We start from the raw sequence: 16,935 nt of genomic DNA on the forward strand, positions 1-16,935 counted from the left end.
GGCCTACCCAGTGGAACTGTAGTTCAAATGAACAATAAGTTGCAGCGTATGTGATTCAGGTATTTAATTGATTCATCAATATGTGTTATTAACTGAACATCTTTCTGTCAGGAATTAATCCTGCTTTTGCCCCATCTCTACTTTTGTGTGTTATTCAAGTGGAGGAGTGCTCCGGTTAGCCAGCCAATCCATTTTCATTACCTCAAACATCACAGTCATTAACACCTTAGGAATGAAAGCTATTTTCAAGGACCTTAAAACAAACAATATAAAACATCTCTTTAAGAAATTCACACAAACAACTACAGTAAACCATGTTTTTTTTTTTCTGGTCAGGTTGCGTGGTAAAAAATAAATAATCATGACTCCACGTATATGCAATATATACATCAGATTTTGTTTGTATTTGCTTTGTTTCCAGGTCTGTAAACGAGACAAATTAAATCGAAGTGTATTGGTTGCGTACACATATTTGCAGATGTTATCGCAGGTCCAGCGAAATGCTTATGTTTCTAGCTCCAACAGTGCAGTAATACATAGCAACAGTATACACATATAAAGTGTGTAAAACAGTATGTAAACAGAACACCAAGACATTGTCACTATTCATTTCAGACAACAACAAAAGCATGATGGCACCCACAACAAACGCAATACCTCAGTGTTGAGAAATTAACACTGTAAGACAACAGGGACTATCATGAACTGTGTAGGCCTAATGCTTCACTCAAGTCACATACATCTATGAATAAACAAAATCTAATAACTATCTTGTCGGATATCACACTCTTTCTCTCCCCCTCTCTCTCTCTCTAACACTCTCTCTATATTAAAGCCAATCCACTGAGCTTCGTTTCAGCCTCTGTTAATTAAATCACTCCTGATTCTCTATTTATGTATTCTGCCAATGAATTATTAACCCAGCAGTTTTGTATATTATTGTTGTTTTGTAGTTTGTATGTGTGCATGCGTACAGCTGCCATTATGAAACAAACTGTTTCTTTTACAGACGCAAACTCATGTTTTATGGAGTCTGTCTCCGTCATATTAAAAAGCAATAAGCAATGCATATTTAGTCATTTAGCAGAAGCTCTTATCCAGAGAAACATACAGCGACTCACAGCATTCATCTTAAGATAGCTAGGTGAGACAACCACATATATCAGTCATAGTAAGTACATTTTTCTCAATCTTTAACGCACATAGTCAACGACTCTGCATTTCCCCTTCTCTTACTAGCTCAGTATAGCCCAACGTCAGATGTATGTCTCATATTGAGTCTGGGAGTGTACGGTGTGACACAGATACAGAACCAAAAGATTGATAGGCAGCAGGTAGCCTAGCGGTTAAGAGCGTTGGGCCAGTAACCGAAAGGTTGAATCCCTGAGCCGGCAATGTGGAAAAATCTGCCATTCTGCCCTTGAGCAAGGCAGTTAAACCCACAACAACTACTCCCTGGGAACCGTTAACGTTGATTAAGGCAGCCCCCCACACCTCTCTGATTCAGAACTGTTGAGTTAGATGTGTAAGACAAATGTTGGTTGAATGCATTCATTTGTGTAACTGACTAGGCATCCCCTTTCCCCCTTCTGTGTAAACAAAGACATGCTAACTCACCTGCACGCAAGCAGTTTGTGTTTTCTTTGGTCGTTTTTTGGAGTTGTTATTGTTGTGGACTATCTTGAGTTGCACTTGGGGTCCAGCCTCAGTATGGCCCAGTGGAGCACTAAGTGCTGAGCCCTCTCCTCCCCTCTCCCAGGACAGAGAGGGCTAGAGGGAATCTGACAGGCCCTGAGGTGGTCTAGATATGACTGGAGGGAAACAGCTCACAGTCTACTACTAACAGCCTGAGTGACCTCAGTTCAGCCTCACAAATGGGTCACACAGTCTGGGCATCCTACTAAAAACAGACCAACTGATCTATCTTCAGATCTTAAACGCTCCAAGCCGTAGACACATGATGGTCTAATATCCACTGCTAAACACAGGCTTGTCAGACCGACCTCAATTGATCTTGATTAATTTAGTCTACGCTGTGTGGGTAATTTTGATGTAACACAATGTAGCATGATATAAACAAACCCATTTGAAACATAAGCCAACTTAACCATACCTTGTCATAGAAGATAGCTAAACTATGTTTACTAATCTAATCTAACATAGCACTATAACCTCACCCAGTCAACTCCTGCAGTATGGGCTCTCCTCCATACTATATCTAAAAAGTAAAGCATATTGTGGTACAGGAATAGGAGATGTAGGGTATAGCTGGTGAGAAAGCCTGACAGCCTCGGCAAACGCGCAATGTACCTAATAATTACACAACAGAACAGTATGCATAATTCATGCAGAACTAGCTGCAATATGTGTAAATACATTCATACACACACACAGTTCTAGCCCGATTGAGCTTATGTGGGATATTTCAAATCCAGTTTAAGACTGAGGTGAAGTTTCTTGTTAATACCCAAACAATATGTTCTCAACTCAAGGTTGGACAGGAGAGGGAGAGACACATCACCTGCAGATTGGGGTGACCATACTGCAGTAAGAGTCGACTCAAGTTAAACTGTTGTACCAATTCCCATCATCATTGGTGTTTATAAAAAAATAATTGAGGCATACAAGAGGGTAAAAGCCATACTAAGAAAAAAAGATATTGCATTTCAGTGATATCCAATCATGGCAGTTCTAAACAGAAGAAGTTGCTTCTGGCATGGCTTGACTGTTTAGTCTGCACCACATTTTATCAAGGTAGCTAAGTTGGTTTGTAATGATCAGTGTGTTATTATGAATGAAGTGATGAAGGCTGGTCACTGATCAATAGGATATGGAACTACTGTCTGTGGCACTATGGAACCCTGCCAAAAAACCTGTTCTACTTTCCATTCAGCCGTAACCCACTTCTCCCTGTGAGAATATAGGCAGGTAACCGATCATGAAACCGATTTGCAAGAGTGCGCAGAATAACACTAATGGAAAACTCACTCACTAAGTGTTTGCAGAGTTCATATTTTGACATTTGAAGGTTTTGGGCAGGTTTACTTGGAATGCAACTTCAAAGCCTTATTTTTGCCAACAACCCTTGTGACAATGTAATGTGGGCCTACGCAACATGTTTAGAGTTATGTATCCCATGGTGTTATACACTTGAAGGATGTAGTAGTAGTTTAAACTGAGTGGTCATCACCCCATCTTTCTACATAATAACAGAAAGAGATGAATCAGTCCTTCTGCCCTGTCTTTTTAAGGAGATCGGATGTCCGATTTAACTATTTTACTGTTATGGTAAGAACAGTAGAAAGTCTAGACGGGGTAGTAGAAAGTAGAGGGGCAGGGGTAGTAGAAAGTAGAGGGGCAGGGGTAGTAGAAAGTAGAGGGGCAGGGGTAGTAGAAAGTAGAGGGGCATGGGTAGTAGAAAGTAGAGGGGCAGGGGTAGTAGAAAGTAGAGGGGCAGTAGAAAGTAGAGGGGCAGGGGCAGTAGAAAGTAGAGGGGCAGGGGCAGTAGAAAGTAGAGGGGCAGGGGTAGTAGAAAGTAGAGGGGCAGGGGTAGTAGAAAGTAGAGGGGCAGGGGTAGTAGAAAGTAGAGGGGCAGGGGTAGTAGAAAGTAGAGGGGCAGGGGTAGTAGAAAGTAGAGGGGCATGGGTAGTAGAAAGTAGAGGGGCATGGGTAGTAGAAAGTAGAGGGGCATGGGTAGTAGAAAGTAGAGGGGCAGGGGCAGTAGAAAGTAGAGGGGCAGGGGCAGTAGAAAGTAGAGGGGCAGGGGCAGTAGAAAGTAGAGGGACAGGGTAGTAGAAAGAAGAGGGGCAGGGGCAGTAGAAAGTAGAGGGGCAGGGGCAGTAGAAAGTAGAGGGGCAGGGTAGTAGAAAGTAGAGGGGCAGGGGCAGTAGAAAGTAGAGGGGCAGGGGCAGTAGAAAGTAGAGGGGCAGGGTAGTAGAAAGTAGAGGGGCATGGGTAGTAGAAATTAGAGGGGCATGGGTAGTAGAAATTAGAGGGGCATGGGTAGTAGAAAGTAGAGGGGCATGGGTAGTAGAAAGTAGAGGGGCAGGGGTAGTAGAAAGTAGAGGGGCAGGGGCAGTAGAAAGTAGAGGAGCAGGGGTAGTAGAAAGTAGAGGGGCAGGGGTAGTAGAAAGTAGAGGGGCAGGGGCAGTAGAAAGTAGAGGGGCAGGGGCAGTAGAAAGTAGAGGGGCAGGGGCAGTAGAAAGTAGAGGGGCAGGGGTAGTAGAAAGTAGAGGGGCAGGGGTAGTAGAAAGTAGAGGGGCATGGGTAGTAGAAAGTAGAGGGGCAGGGGTAGTAGAAAGTAGAGGGGCATGGGTAGTAGAAAGTAGAGGGGCAGGGGTAGTAGAAAGTAGAGGGGCATGGGTAGTAGAAAGTAGAGGGGCAGGGGTAATAGAAAGTAGAGGGGCAGGGGTAGTAGAGGGTAGAGGGGCAGGGGCAGGAAAGTGGCTGAAACGGGGCTCGAACGCACGTCGGAAAGGTTAACTACTACGGCAGACTCTGGCACAGCGTGTCTTTATGTAGGGGGAAACGGATTGAATAGAGTAATTTTCCCTCTGAGAACAGAAGGCATTGAATGAGATCGGGTTGTATTAAACATGGTCATGTTAGAACGCTTTAATGAATGACTTAATGAAATGCAACAGGGGATATTGTCAATATTTTCCTTTGCTACAAGGCTTTTAATCTCGATCTCTGGAGTTGCGCGCACTCATACATGGCCAGATGAAACTCATATAATTAAAATGCATGTTCAATCTGAGATGCTGTCTCTCCAATACGAATGTCTGGTCTTTTGAATAAACTCAGTACATATGATATCTTTCCAAGGGTCATTTTAGGGCAGATACGTAATGATGAAGCATTGATTTGTACATCCTCTGAGTCTGGAGGAAATCAAGGCCTCCTCTGACTTGTGTAAACAGTGGAGAAATAATCCCTAGCAGGTAGGACAAGGTGAAGCTTTTCTCTGTCTTATTGTGTCAAGGTCCTGAGTCTAAAGATATGTAAATCTATGGATCCAGCACAGCATGACTAAAGCTTTCTCTGTGCAGTCAGTGTATACTGTAGCTATGTGGGTGGCACACACATGAGCGTACACACACACACACATTCACAAATGCTCACAAACACATACAAACATATACATACTCAAACACACGCATGCACACACACACACACAAAAAAACACATAGTTTATTACTTTACCCAGATAATGACTGATGGACATAGCAGAGGAATGTGTGTGTCTATCCCTGGTCCCTGTTTGAACAGCTAAGACACTCGCAAAGAAGCTTTAATGCTTGCAGCCTGCACTGCCATGCACACACACTAGAGATGCAATGGAGTGGCTATGTACTGTAGGCACTAGCACTGTGTTTACAATAAGGAAATCAACTTTACAAAAAACCAAACATACCCGTACTGGGCTGCCCCATTTCTACCCAAGGGTGAAATTGCCTTTTCATGAATTCCATTATACTTAGTCTTTGAAAAATTGGTTTTATCATCTGCGGAAATAATTTTTCTTACAAAGTGTGTTTTGATGATCTGTTGTTTGATGAAGTGTCTTGGCCCCAGAATCTAAGACGCTGGAAAACTGCTTCATTTTTGGGGTTTAATTTCCACGCTCTGCGGACGATGATGAATGAAGGATCCTCTAGTTGAGTGGCATCGTTCAGGGACACCTGAGCATACAGCCGTGGAGCCTGCAGCCGTGGAGCCTGCAGTCTAGTTTCAAGTTTTAATGTAACGTGCACAAGTCCAGTGAAGTGCCTTTCTTGCAAGCTCCAAACCCAACAATGCAGTAATCAATATAAATGTAATACTAAGAATAACATAAAGTAGAACAAACACACACAAGAAATAAAAATAAGAAATAAGAAGAACATGAGAAAGTAAGTAAGCATACGAGATACAGGGTCAGCTTCAGTACCATATTTACAATGTGCAGGGATACTGGATCACTAGAAGTAGATATGTACTGTATAGGGGTAAGGTGACTAGGCATCAGGATATATGATAAACAGAGTAGCAGCAGAGTAAATTATGATTTCATGTGAGTAGGTGTGCGTTTGTGTAGAGTCAGCATAAATGTGTGTGCATGTTATGTGTGTGTTGGCGTGTCAGTGTGCCTGAGAGTGTAGAGTCCTGTGAGTATGCATAGAGACAGTGCAAAAATACAAAATACAAGGTTCAACGCAGATAGTCTGTGTAGCCATTCTGTTAGCTATTTAGCAGTCTTATGACTTGGGGATAGAATTTGTTCAGAATCCTGTTGGTGTCAAGACTTGCACCGGTACCGCTTGCCATGGGAAGCAGAGAGAACAGTCTATGGCTTGGGTGGCTGGAGTCTTAAGGATTTCCTGAAGCCGGTGTAATGTGAGAGCTGTACTGACTGACTAGACCTCTGGGATGATCCCTTAACAAGGAGCTCTTCCTCATTCCGAGGGGCTTCAAGAAAGTGCTTGTTTCTGTGAATTCGTTTTTAAGTGGTTGTGAAATATACTGTGGGTAATTGCTAAATTGTTCAGAGAGACCAACCTTAATGTGAAGTTATTGATTTTTGTACTTTTTATTTGATTTCAGGAGAGCAAAATGAATACGGTATCTTTTATCCATTCAAAAAGCTTGTCTACAAGTTGTATAGATTATTCATGAAGAGTGCAAAACATTGTCATGTCTAATTTTTGATTAATTGAAAATGAAACCTTTTTCAAAGTATCTCTCTTTTTCAAACAAGCATTGCAGAGCTGGTTACAATTCTAATGTCATACCCCTGAGAAATACACATACAGTATTCAGACCCCTTGACTTTTTCCACATTTTGTTACATTACAGCCTTATTCTAAAATGGAATCAATTGTTTTTTTTCCTCATCGATTTACACAGAATATTTCTGCAAATATATAAGAAAAAAACCCAGGAAAAATCACATTTGCGTAACTATTCAGACCCTTTACTCAGTACTTTGTAGAAGCACCTTAGGCAGCGATTACAGCCTAGAATCTTCTTGGGTATGATGCTACATTCTCCTCTGCAGATCCTCTCAAGCTCTGTCAGGTTGGATGGGGATCGTCACTGCACAGATATGTTCAGGTCTCTCCAAAGATGTTTGATCGGGTTCAAGTCGGGGTTCTGGCTAGGCCACTCAAGGACATTCAGAGACTCGCCCCGAAGCCACTTCTGCATGGTCTTCGCTGTGTGCTTAGGGTCATTGTCCTGTTGGAAGGTGATCCTTCGCCCAAGTCTGAGGTACTTTGCTCCATTAATCTTTCCATCAATCCCAACTAGTCTCCCAGTCCATGCCGCTGAAAAACATCCCATCAGCATAATGCTGCCACCACTATGCTTCACCGTAGGAATAGTGCCAGGTTTCCTCCAGACGTGACACTTGGCATTCATTCATATAGGTCTCGTTTTACTGTGGATATAGATACTTTTGTACCTGTTTCCTTCAACATCTTCACAAGGTCCTTTGCTGTTGCTCTGGGATTGATTTGCACTTTTCGCACCAAAGTACGTTCATCTCTAGGAGACATAATGCGTCTCCTTCCTGAGCGGTATGACGGCTGCGTGGTCCTATGGTGTTTATACTTGCGTACTATTGTTTGTACAGATGAACGTGGTACCTTCAGGCGTTTGGAAATTGCTCCCAAGGATGAACCAGACTTGCGGAGGTCTACAATGTTTTTTCTGAGGTATTGGCTGATTTCTGTTGATTTTCCCTTCATGTCAAGCAAAGAGGCTCCGAGTTTGAAGGTAGGCCTTGACATATATCCACAGGTTCACCTCCAATTGACTCAAATTATGTCAATTAGCCTATCAGAGGCTTCTAAAGCCATGACATCATTTTCTGGAGTTTTCCAAGCTGTTTAATTAAAGGCACAGTCAACTTAGTGTATGTAAACTTCTGACCAACTGGAAATGTGATACAGTGAAATAATCTGTCCGTAAACAATTGTTGGAAAAATTACTTGTGTTATGCACAAAGTAGATGTCCTAACCGACTTGCCAAAACTATAGTTTGTTAACAAGAAATGTGTGGAGTGGTTGAAAAACAAGTTTTAATGACTCCAACCTAAGTGTATGTAAACTTCCGACTTCAACGGTATCTATCTGTTTATCAATCAATCAATAATTAATTGTGTGTGTGTTTGTGTGCATGTGCGTTCATGTCAATTCTATGTATGCGCATGTCTGTGTATGTGTTAGCCCCTAAAGTAATGTGCTAAGGTGGATTGGAGGTGAGCAGCGTCTGCTGAATGAGATGCAGCCATATGTTCCTGGGTTTGGATTTCTGGAGGGCATGTGTCGACACTATGAGAAATACTTTGCTGTACTGTCGGTCTACCTATGTGTGTGAGGATTTGTCTTTGAGTTTGTCATTTCAAACAGTTTGCCCGCTGTGCTCTGACCCTCCAGTAGGTCGTGGTATTATGCAGTAAATGTACCATAGCTACAGTACCAGTACCTCACAGGCTGCCATGTTAGGAGTTAAGCCCTGTGCATAGTACACTGCCCTGTGTCTGTTCTCATACTGGTAGCCTGGTATATGAATAAACCATTTGGGCAGAGAGGGTGGTCGTCGGGGGTCAGACAGGAGATCCCTCCCCCTCTCCTGACCCTTGGTAGGCGTCCTGTCGTGGTGTTCCAGGGGGCACAGGCTCTGGTGCCCAGTGCATCAGCATTCTCTAGCTTTGTAACAAACATAAAAAGTCTGAATATTTTAAAGGGGGACAGAGACTCTTTCACTGGGAATGGTTTAATAATTTTGTATGGCCTTAAACTAATCTATTGCTAGCACCCAGATGGTATTTTTACCAAGGCTCCGATAATTAAATGGAGGAATTTACTCACCGTCCCACGCTGAATGACAGAGTATCCCATGTACTACATCACATCTGAAGAAGGGATAGAGTCAGGTCCTAGAGTCCACAAGTCTGGAAAACAGACCCCAAAAACCTTAAAGGTCAAATCAAATAGGATATGCAATCAAATAGCCTTTTTGAGTGCATGTGTGTGCGTGTGCGCTTCTACATTTGTGCATTAATGCATGTGTGTGAGTATGTGTTTGATTGTAATGTAAGGGAAAAACACCCTCCCCTGAATGAGTGAAATAACGCTCCATGCCAGAGCCTCCTATTAGTATAACTAGAGTGCTGGAGGCCAGATGGAAGTCACTCCTCAGTAAAAGGCACATGACAGGCCGGTTGGAGTTTGTCAAAAGGCACCTAAAGACTCCCAGACCATGTGAAACAAGTATCTCTTGTCTGATGAAACCAAGATTGAACTTTTTGGCCTGAATGCCAAGTTTCACATCTGTAGGAAGCCTGGCACCATCCCTATGTAACAGTATAACTTTAGTCCGTCCCCTCGCCCCTACCCGGGCTCGAACCAGGGACCCTCTGCACACATCAACAACAGTCACCCACGAAGCATCGTTACCCATCGCTCCACAAAAGCCACGGCCCTTGCAGAGCAAGGGAAACCACTACTTCAAGGTCTCAAAGCAAGTGACGTCACCGATTGAAACGCTATTAGCGCGCACCACCGCTAACTAGCTAGCCATTTGACATTGGTTACACCTACGGTGAAGCATGGTGGTGGCAGCATCATGCTGTGGGGATGTTTTTCAGTGGCAGGGACTGTGAGATCGAAGGAAAGATGAACGGAGGAAGTACAGAACAACAGGACAACGACCCTAAGAACACAGCCAAGACAACACAGGAGTGGCTTCGGGACAAGTGTCTCTGAATGTCCTTGAGTGGCCCAGCCAGAGCCCAGACTTGAAACCGATCAAACATCTCTGGAGAGACCTGAAAAAAAATGTGCAGTGATGCTCTCCTTCCAACCTGACAGAGCTTGAAGAGGATCTGCAGAGAAGATTGGGAGAGACTCCCCAAATACAGGTGTGCCATGCTTGTAGCGTCATACCGAAGACATGGACCCAGTTAATTTTACAACTCCATAAACCAACCCAAAAGGAGAATTTGTATCATTATTTTTACTTTTTGTTTTATAATAGCTTTGTATTTTTTTTTGTTCTATTTGATTATATTACTCATTGTATATCATGCCTGCTTAAAGTCTGGTTTTGGGGTGGGGCTCTGTTAGAGCATGGTGGGGTTGGGGTGGGTTTGATTTGGTAGGGGATCCGTATGTTCTGCCCTCTACCTGATCTGTAGAATCATTTAAAAAAAAAAGTTTTTTAAATATATATATATATATATATATATATATATGGTTCCGCTATGGGGACAGGCGAAGAACCATTTTGGAACCCTTTTTTTTGATGAGTGTATGTCTGTGTGTGTCTGTGTATGTCTGTGTGTGAGGGTGTATGTCTGTGTATGTCTGTGTGTGTCTGTGTATGTCTGTGTATGTCTGTGTGTGTCTGTGTATGTCTGTGTGTGTCTGTGTATGTCTGTGTGTGTCTCTGTATGTCTGTGTGTGTCTGTGTATGTCTGTGTGTGTCTGTGTATGTCTGTGTGTGTCTGTGTATGTCTGTGTGTATGTCTGTGTGTGTCTGTGTATGTCTGTGTATGTCTGTGTGTTTCTGTGTGTGTCTGTGTGTGAGGGTGTATGTCTGTGTATGTCTGTGTGTGTCTGTGTATGTCTGTGTGTGTCTGTGTGTGTCTGTGTATGTCTGTGTATGTCTGTGTATGTCTGTGTATGTCTGTGTGTGTCTGTGTATGTCTGTGTGTGTGTATGTCTGTGTGTGAGGGTCTATTTGCAAACATGTAGTAAAGGAAGTCTGACAGTTAAGACAGATTTTTATGACACGTCACTATACAACTTAAACAAGTCCCATAACGCTAAGAAAAATATGATTACAAAACGACGGCACAATGTCACACTCTTACCAACCCACATTTATCTCCCATGTAGACCTTTTAATGCTTTCTGGTTACACAATACTCTCTCAACTTCATGAGGTCAAGTTTTATATTGTCTCAGTATGATTGGGCGCCATGTCCTTTCCCTGACGCTAAGGTTATCCAGCTGCATTTGTTTCTACTGTGGGAAATCGAACAATGGCGTACCCTGTTACCCCATGCCTGAAATATCCCTACTCTCTCCCTGTGTTTGTTCCAGAGCTGTCCACTAGTCTCTGAATCCATCATCGTCTGAGCACTGCGCCTGCTGGGTCAAGCCCAGGCAGTGACACAGGATACTGGAATAGATGGGATCATATCCTGATTCCCTTTTCTCCTCCGGAGGGATCCACCTTTCCATGGAAGTGCCACTGTGTTGACTTGTTCGCTCTCCCTATTAACAGATACTGTGGAGGGAGTCAGTGGAGAACTACAGCAGTAGCTAATGGCAGAATTTAAGAGTGAGTGAGAGAAACAGAAAGAGAGAAAAATTTGGCAGCACAGTAGTTTTTTTTAATCAGAAATCTACCTGTTGTAAAAGCCTACTTTTTCACATGATCTTTTTTGTTGTCTCTTGTTTTTGGCTGTAATTTGCATTAATGGGCTCCAAGCTGAGTGGAGAGAGAGACGCAAGGGGGGTACAGAATTGCTGCCTAATCAGTCAATTCCAGCTAGGTGTTTGTGTGAGTGTGTGTATGTCTATGTGTATGTGGGTGTATGTGTGTGTGTGGGGGACATGTCTAGCATCCCAATGGCGGCCTGGGTAATGAATGCATCATTACTATGAGTAAAGCTGGGGCGACTTGGCCCCTGAGAAAGTGCTTACTGAGGTCTGAGCGCAATGCCACCTGTCTCCACTACTCTGTCATTCTGCCATTAGTCCCAGGCTGTCTCCATGTTTACCAGGAGATTACTGGAGTGTTTTGAATAATATGTGACATAATAAACCACCCCAGCCGTGATCAGTAAAGTAGGGAGTTAAGCAGGTAACACGGAACCGAAACCGGCTGCGCGCGTGCGCCATCGTGTGCTATCGTGCATAAATGTATTTTGCCCCCCCACACCAAACGCGATCTCGACACGCAGGTTAAAATATCAAAACAAACTCTGAACCAATGACATGAATTTGGGGACAGGTTAAACATGTATGGCAATTTAGCTCGTAATATTAGCTTGCACCTGCTAGCTAACGTTAATTTCTCCTATTTAGCTAGCTTGCTGTTGCTAGCTCATTTGTCCTGGGATATAAAAATGTAGTTGTTATTTTACCTGAAATGCACAAGGACCTCTACTCAGACAATTAATCCACACATAAAACGGCCAACCGAATCATTTCTAGTCACCTCTGCTCCTTCCAGGCTTTTTCATCTTTAACTTATATGATGATCGCTTTTTCATCATTTAACTTATATGGTGTCGCAGCACGAGCAGTGTGGGTGCAATAATTGAATAACAAGGATTTCTACATTTATTTTGCAACATGCTGACCAGACCTGACATGTCCCGTGCATCGCAAATTAAATGTAGAAATCCATGTTACTCAATGATTGCACCCACACTGCTAGCATGCGCCAACGAGCGTCTGCTTGTCGTGATCTGGTTTGGTGTGGGGGGGCAAAATAAATGTATGCACGACAGCGCACGAGCGCAGCCGGTTTGTGTTCCGTATAAGCATTTTATGGTAAATGCCACGTTAGGAGAATGTTAGGAGAATGTTGAGAACACCAATACACACGGACAGTAGTGGACACAGTGCATATGATATCTGTAACATTACCATTTCAATGAATATGGTTGACTGTGATGGTTTGTTAGTCTCAACATTTTATATTATTACCGCAATTACCTATTTATTACATATCACACACACACACACACGATGCAAGTGGAGAATTGCGATAGTATAGCATTGGAATAATAAATATTAATAGCTTACCTCACCCTTTACAGACGGAAAAACTATTTTCACGCCACTTCGCTACCGAAGTGACTTTCAGGTTCGAATTTACGCAGCAGGTTAGGAAACTGAGGAAAAGGGTTAAGAAATTTGTTAGGGTTAGTGAACAAATCACTCGTGTGTCCCCTTTACGGTAATTAGGGGAAACTCTCATCCAACGTTAGGGCAATAGCGGAAGCCAGAGAATCAGGTAGCTTGATTTAACTACCACTCCACTGTGTGTCTTTAAGTTGGATTCTCCGGCGCCGGGCGAAAGGAGGGGTTGGAGTGACGCTGGCTTCGATGCCTTTGCTCTTTGGTGCTGAGCTGAGCAACGCTCTTCACCTGCAGATGAGAGAGCGAGGGAAGTAGGGACGGGCTTTCTACTTCTGAAGAGCTTACCACTGGAAGTGCGGAGCACAGGGGGAACAAACCAGCTATCACACCGCGGGGAAATTATACAATTACCAGAGAAGAAATACGAGCCTTTTAGCCTTTTCCAGCTCAAGCAGCCTCCGCTTGCTTGCAACGATGAAAACTGTCTCCATTCTCATGCTGACAGCAGCCTTACAACTGGCCACGTTTTGGGTGAGATTTCCCATTTTACTATAACATTATGGAAGTGTTTCGTTCCTATGCTGCTCACAGTGTTACAGAGCGTACATTTTTAGAGACAGTTAAAATGTTTTGGGTTGATCCTGAACTTGTTTATTCTATTTCGACTGACTTGTTCTCCAACACAAGTGCTTTCTTTTCGAAGCGCAACGTCAGCCTTTATATTTAATATTATTCCCCAACAAGATCTGCCATTGAATGAGAACTGTCTTTCGTTTTCTCACACAACACTCAACCTGGTCTCAAAGCATTTCGTATTAGCCTAACACAAATAATGTATAGCGTAAAGCGTAGGCTGGAGGAAATGATTTATTAATATTCTCACCGCCGCTTTACCCTTAAATCAAATTCTGACTGAATTGATGCCGTGCACTAGATACCCGTACATGGGCAATGTATTATCTTGTTACTTTCCTTGATATTCGTTGAGCGAGTGATAATGGTGCGAAATGCTGTCTTTTTTTATTTCCTTATTTTAACGGAGCTGTTAGTCTAACGTTAACGCGAAACCTCACAAATGCCACTCGCTAATGCAACTAGTTAGCTACGTAGGCTATTAGGAATATTCAGCTTTTGTTTTAAGGAATTTCCTATCCTTAACTCGTTTGTTATATGAGCCAACTTTATTGAAACAAATATTTTACTCATGTCCTATGTCCAGCTCCAAATATAGCCTTAAAGTATAAAAAGGCGAATGTTTAATTTGCTATACGTCAATAACTAATTACATTCTCCGCAATCCAGTAAGAGGGACCATTTTGGTGTTCCAAACTTGCTTGGTGTTGCCGGCTTATAGTAGGGCGCAGTCGGGTTTTGTCTTCCCCACACATAACTTGCAGTCTACCTCCTCTAGCCCAGCGGCGTGTTCTAGGGTCGCCTGGATTCCGCATTGTTGGAAAATGATAGATGCATTGGTATTTCCATGGTACGCTTGAATTATCATCGTCATTAGGCTACCAGGAGTGACAGATGTGTGGTATGGATATCACCATAGTACAGCTCTAAAGTTATTTAAATGGAGCTGAAGCTTTCCACTGTAACTAACGTGTATCACACACACTCAACTGGTGTGTTTGTGTCGTCTGTGTGCGTGTGGAGGCAGCATCATTTATCCCACACAATGAGCCCTCATTAAATTCTATGTGCCCTCTGGCAGTTTGAGTGTCATTCCCAGTTAGTGGAGAGAAAATTCAGATCAGATAAGCTTCCACCTGCTTCCAGTAGATACCTCCACTGCCCCCTGTAGTGAGGACCCTACCAAACCACGCCTGCTAGTACTTAGTCTACTGGGTCTGCAGGATAAATAAAAACAACTTTCATGTATTGGACAAATGTATGTTGAATTAGTGTTTAATTAATTAAAAGCACATTTAAAATGTGTAACACAAATACTCAGCTGTACATTCAATCCAACTTGCTTTAATGCTGCACTGGAATTTGTCTATAAAGTTGTTAATCATAACTGATCCCTGATTTGGATTGAATAGGGCTCAGAGTCCCAGTATATAGGCAGACCCCTTGATGGTGGCAGAGGGAGATCTGGAGCAGGGTGGATCAGCTCTGCAGCCACCAAGGGAATACCTTTGTTGTGGTAATTAGGTGTGTGTGTGTGTGTGTGTGTGTGTGTGTGTGTGTGTGCGCGCATCCATGTCGGCCACACACTCCAAATCCCTTGAGTGCCCATATCTGTTATGTCTGCTCCACCTGTCCTATTCCCAGACTGGAATGAGCAATGGGGAGAGTGTTAGGTCAAACAAGCCTCGTTCTCTCCTGATTATTTGAAAAGTATTATGTTGTCTTGATATTCACTGCCATACAACTGTGTATTTATTTCACCTGAATGCCCCGGCAGCAGATAGATCACATTCACAAGCCCAGTGGTGGAAGGGGAGCCATGGTAATCTCTCTATCTCTCCTGTATAGCTGCTGCCAAGGCATAAGCACTTTCCTTTAACTTCCAGGGTCAGAGAAGCAACTGAATCAATGGATTCCATGTTTCTAGATGTCTCACCAACAATGTATTCTCTTTTCTCTCCCAGGGGACTAATGGAAAGCTGGCGTCCAAAGCCCCCTGCAGACCTGGCTTCTCACAAAGCTTTTACTCTGTGCTTATTTCAAGGGATGTACTGCAAGGCCGGAGCATACTTCAAGGTAAGTTCTTTAACTTTTCACTTCTCTCTTTCAGCGGAGAGAGCGGAAGGCGAGCGCACGAGCTGCTCCCCGCTTTAATGACAGTGAAAGGAAATCTGGATAATGGCGTTTGCTTCGTTTCTTGTGGTGCCTCGTGAGTTCGACTCACTTTCCGAGACAGAGCATGCCTCACTCCATCAAGGCTTGCAGTGGTGGAGTGTGTGTACAGATGTGCAGGGATTTTAATAGCTTTTTATTTGAGGTTGATTACGTTGTTACACACATTATTACATTATTTCAACATTTTATAAAAATACATTCACATGCATTGCACCCACACGCCCACACACAAACACACACACATACACACACAGGATCCGTTGCAGAAGGCTATAGTGTGCTTTGTGGAGATGTTCTTTTCTGGAGCTGCAGGGTCAGTGTATGTCAGTGTATCACTTTTGCAATGCTGGGCTCAACACTGCTTTAGCAAATGAAAACATCTTTAATCTTCTCTTGTTCTTCTCTGGTTGTCTGTCAATGAATTGAAACAAATATCACTTTTTCACTGCTGTAGTGTTTACTTTTGAACATTCAAACACAATACCCCCCTATAGCTCACTGTTGTGAGGACATTTAATGCAGATGATCACGTTGGTGATGTGCATTATCCACCATCACCTTCTCCACCATCACCACCACCATCAGCACCACCCCCATCATCACCACCATCAGCACCACCACCTCCAACACTATCACCATCACCACCACCTTCAACACCACCATCATCATCACCTCCAACACCACCATCATCACCAATACCACCACTACCACCACCCTCACCACCATGTTTGTCTTGACTTTTAGCCATTTTAGCAATTACTCTGTGAATCAACTTAGTTTGAATAGCCGATAGTGCAGGAAATCGAATCGACATCCTGTGTCTAATCTCGCAGGGCTCCTGCCAATATAGGCTAATTAGAATCTTCTATTGATCCCAATGGTTTTACCTCGTAGCACCACTAAGCTGCATTGTTGTGCTGGGGGCCACACAATAGCTCTTTTGTGGGTCAGTCTGCTGTATCTTAGACAGCTGAACTGTTAACTTTTACTCTTAGAGGCCTGTTAGAGTCACAGCTGGATCCAGTCTCTGACATGCACTGTGATACTTCAGACATCATTAAGTAGATATCATCATGCACTGTGATACTTCAGACATCGTTAAGTATATATCATCTTTCACTGTGATACTTTAGACATCATTAAGGAGATATCATCATGCACTGTGATACTTTAGACATCATTAAGGAGATATCATCATGCACTGTGATACTTTAGACATCATTAAGGAGATATCATCTTGCACTGTGATACTTCAGACAT

At 43.1% G+C, this 16,935-nt stretch overlaps 1 protein-coding gene across 1 annotated transcript in view; it reads left to right on the plus strand.

Annotated features, from left to right (window-relative positions):
* Positions 1-13,073: 13,073 nt before the first annotated feature.
* The window catches only part of LOC110492389 (cadherin-4), a 542,831-nt gene continuing 538,969 nt past the window's right edge, over positions 13,074-16,935 (plus strand). Inside the window, exons 1-2 of the mRNA XM_021566660.2 lie at positions 13,074-13,398; positions 15,465-15,576. Of these exons, the coding sequence (XP_021422335.2) occupies positions 13,342-13,398; positions 15,465-15,576 (169 nt within the window). The 5' untranslated portion in view covers positions 13,074-13,341. The remainder of the gene's footprint in view (positions 13,399-15,464; positions 15,577-16,935) is intronic.

This window comes from Oncorhynchus mykiss, chromosome 16 (genome assembly GCF_013265735.2).
Source record: "Oncorhynchus mykiss isolate Arlee chromosome 16, USDA_OmykA_1.1, whole genome shotgun sequence".
Lineage (NCBI taxonomy): Eukaryota > Metazoa > Chordata > Actinopteri > Salmoniformes > Salmonidae > Oncorhynchus > Oncorhynchus mykiss.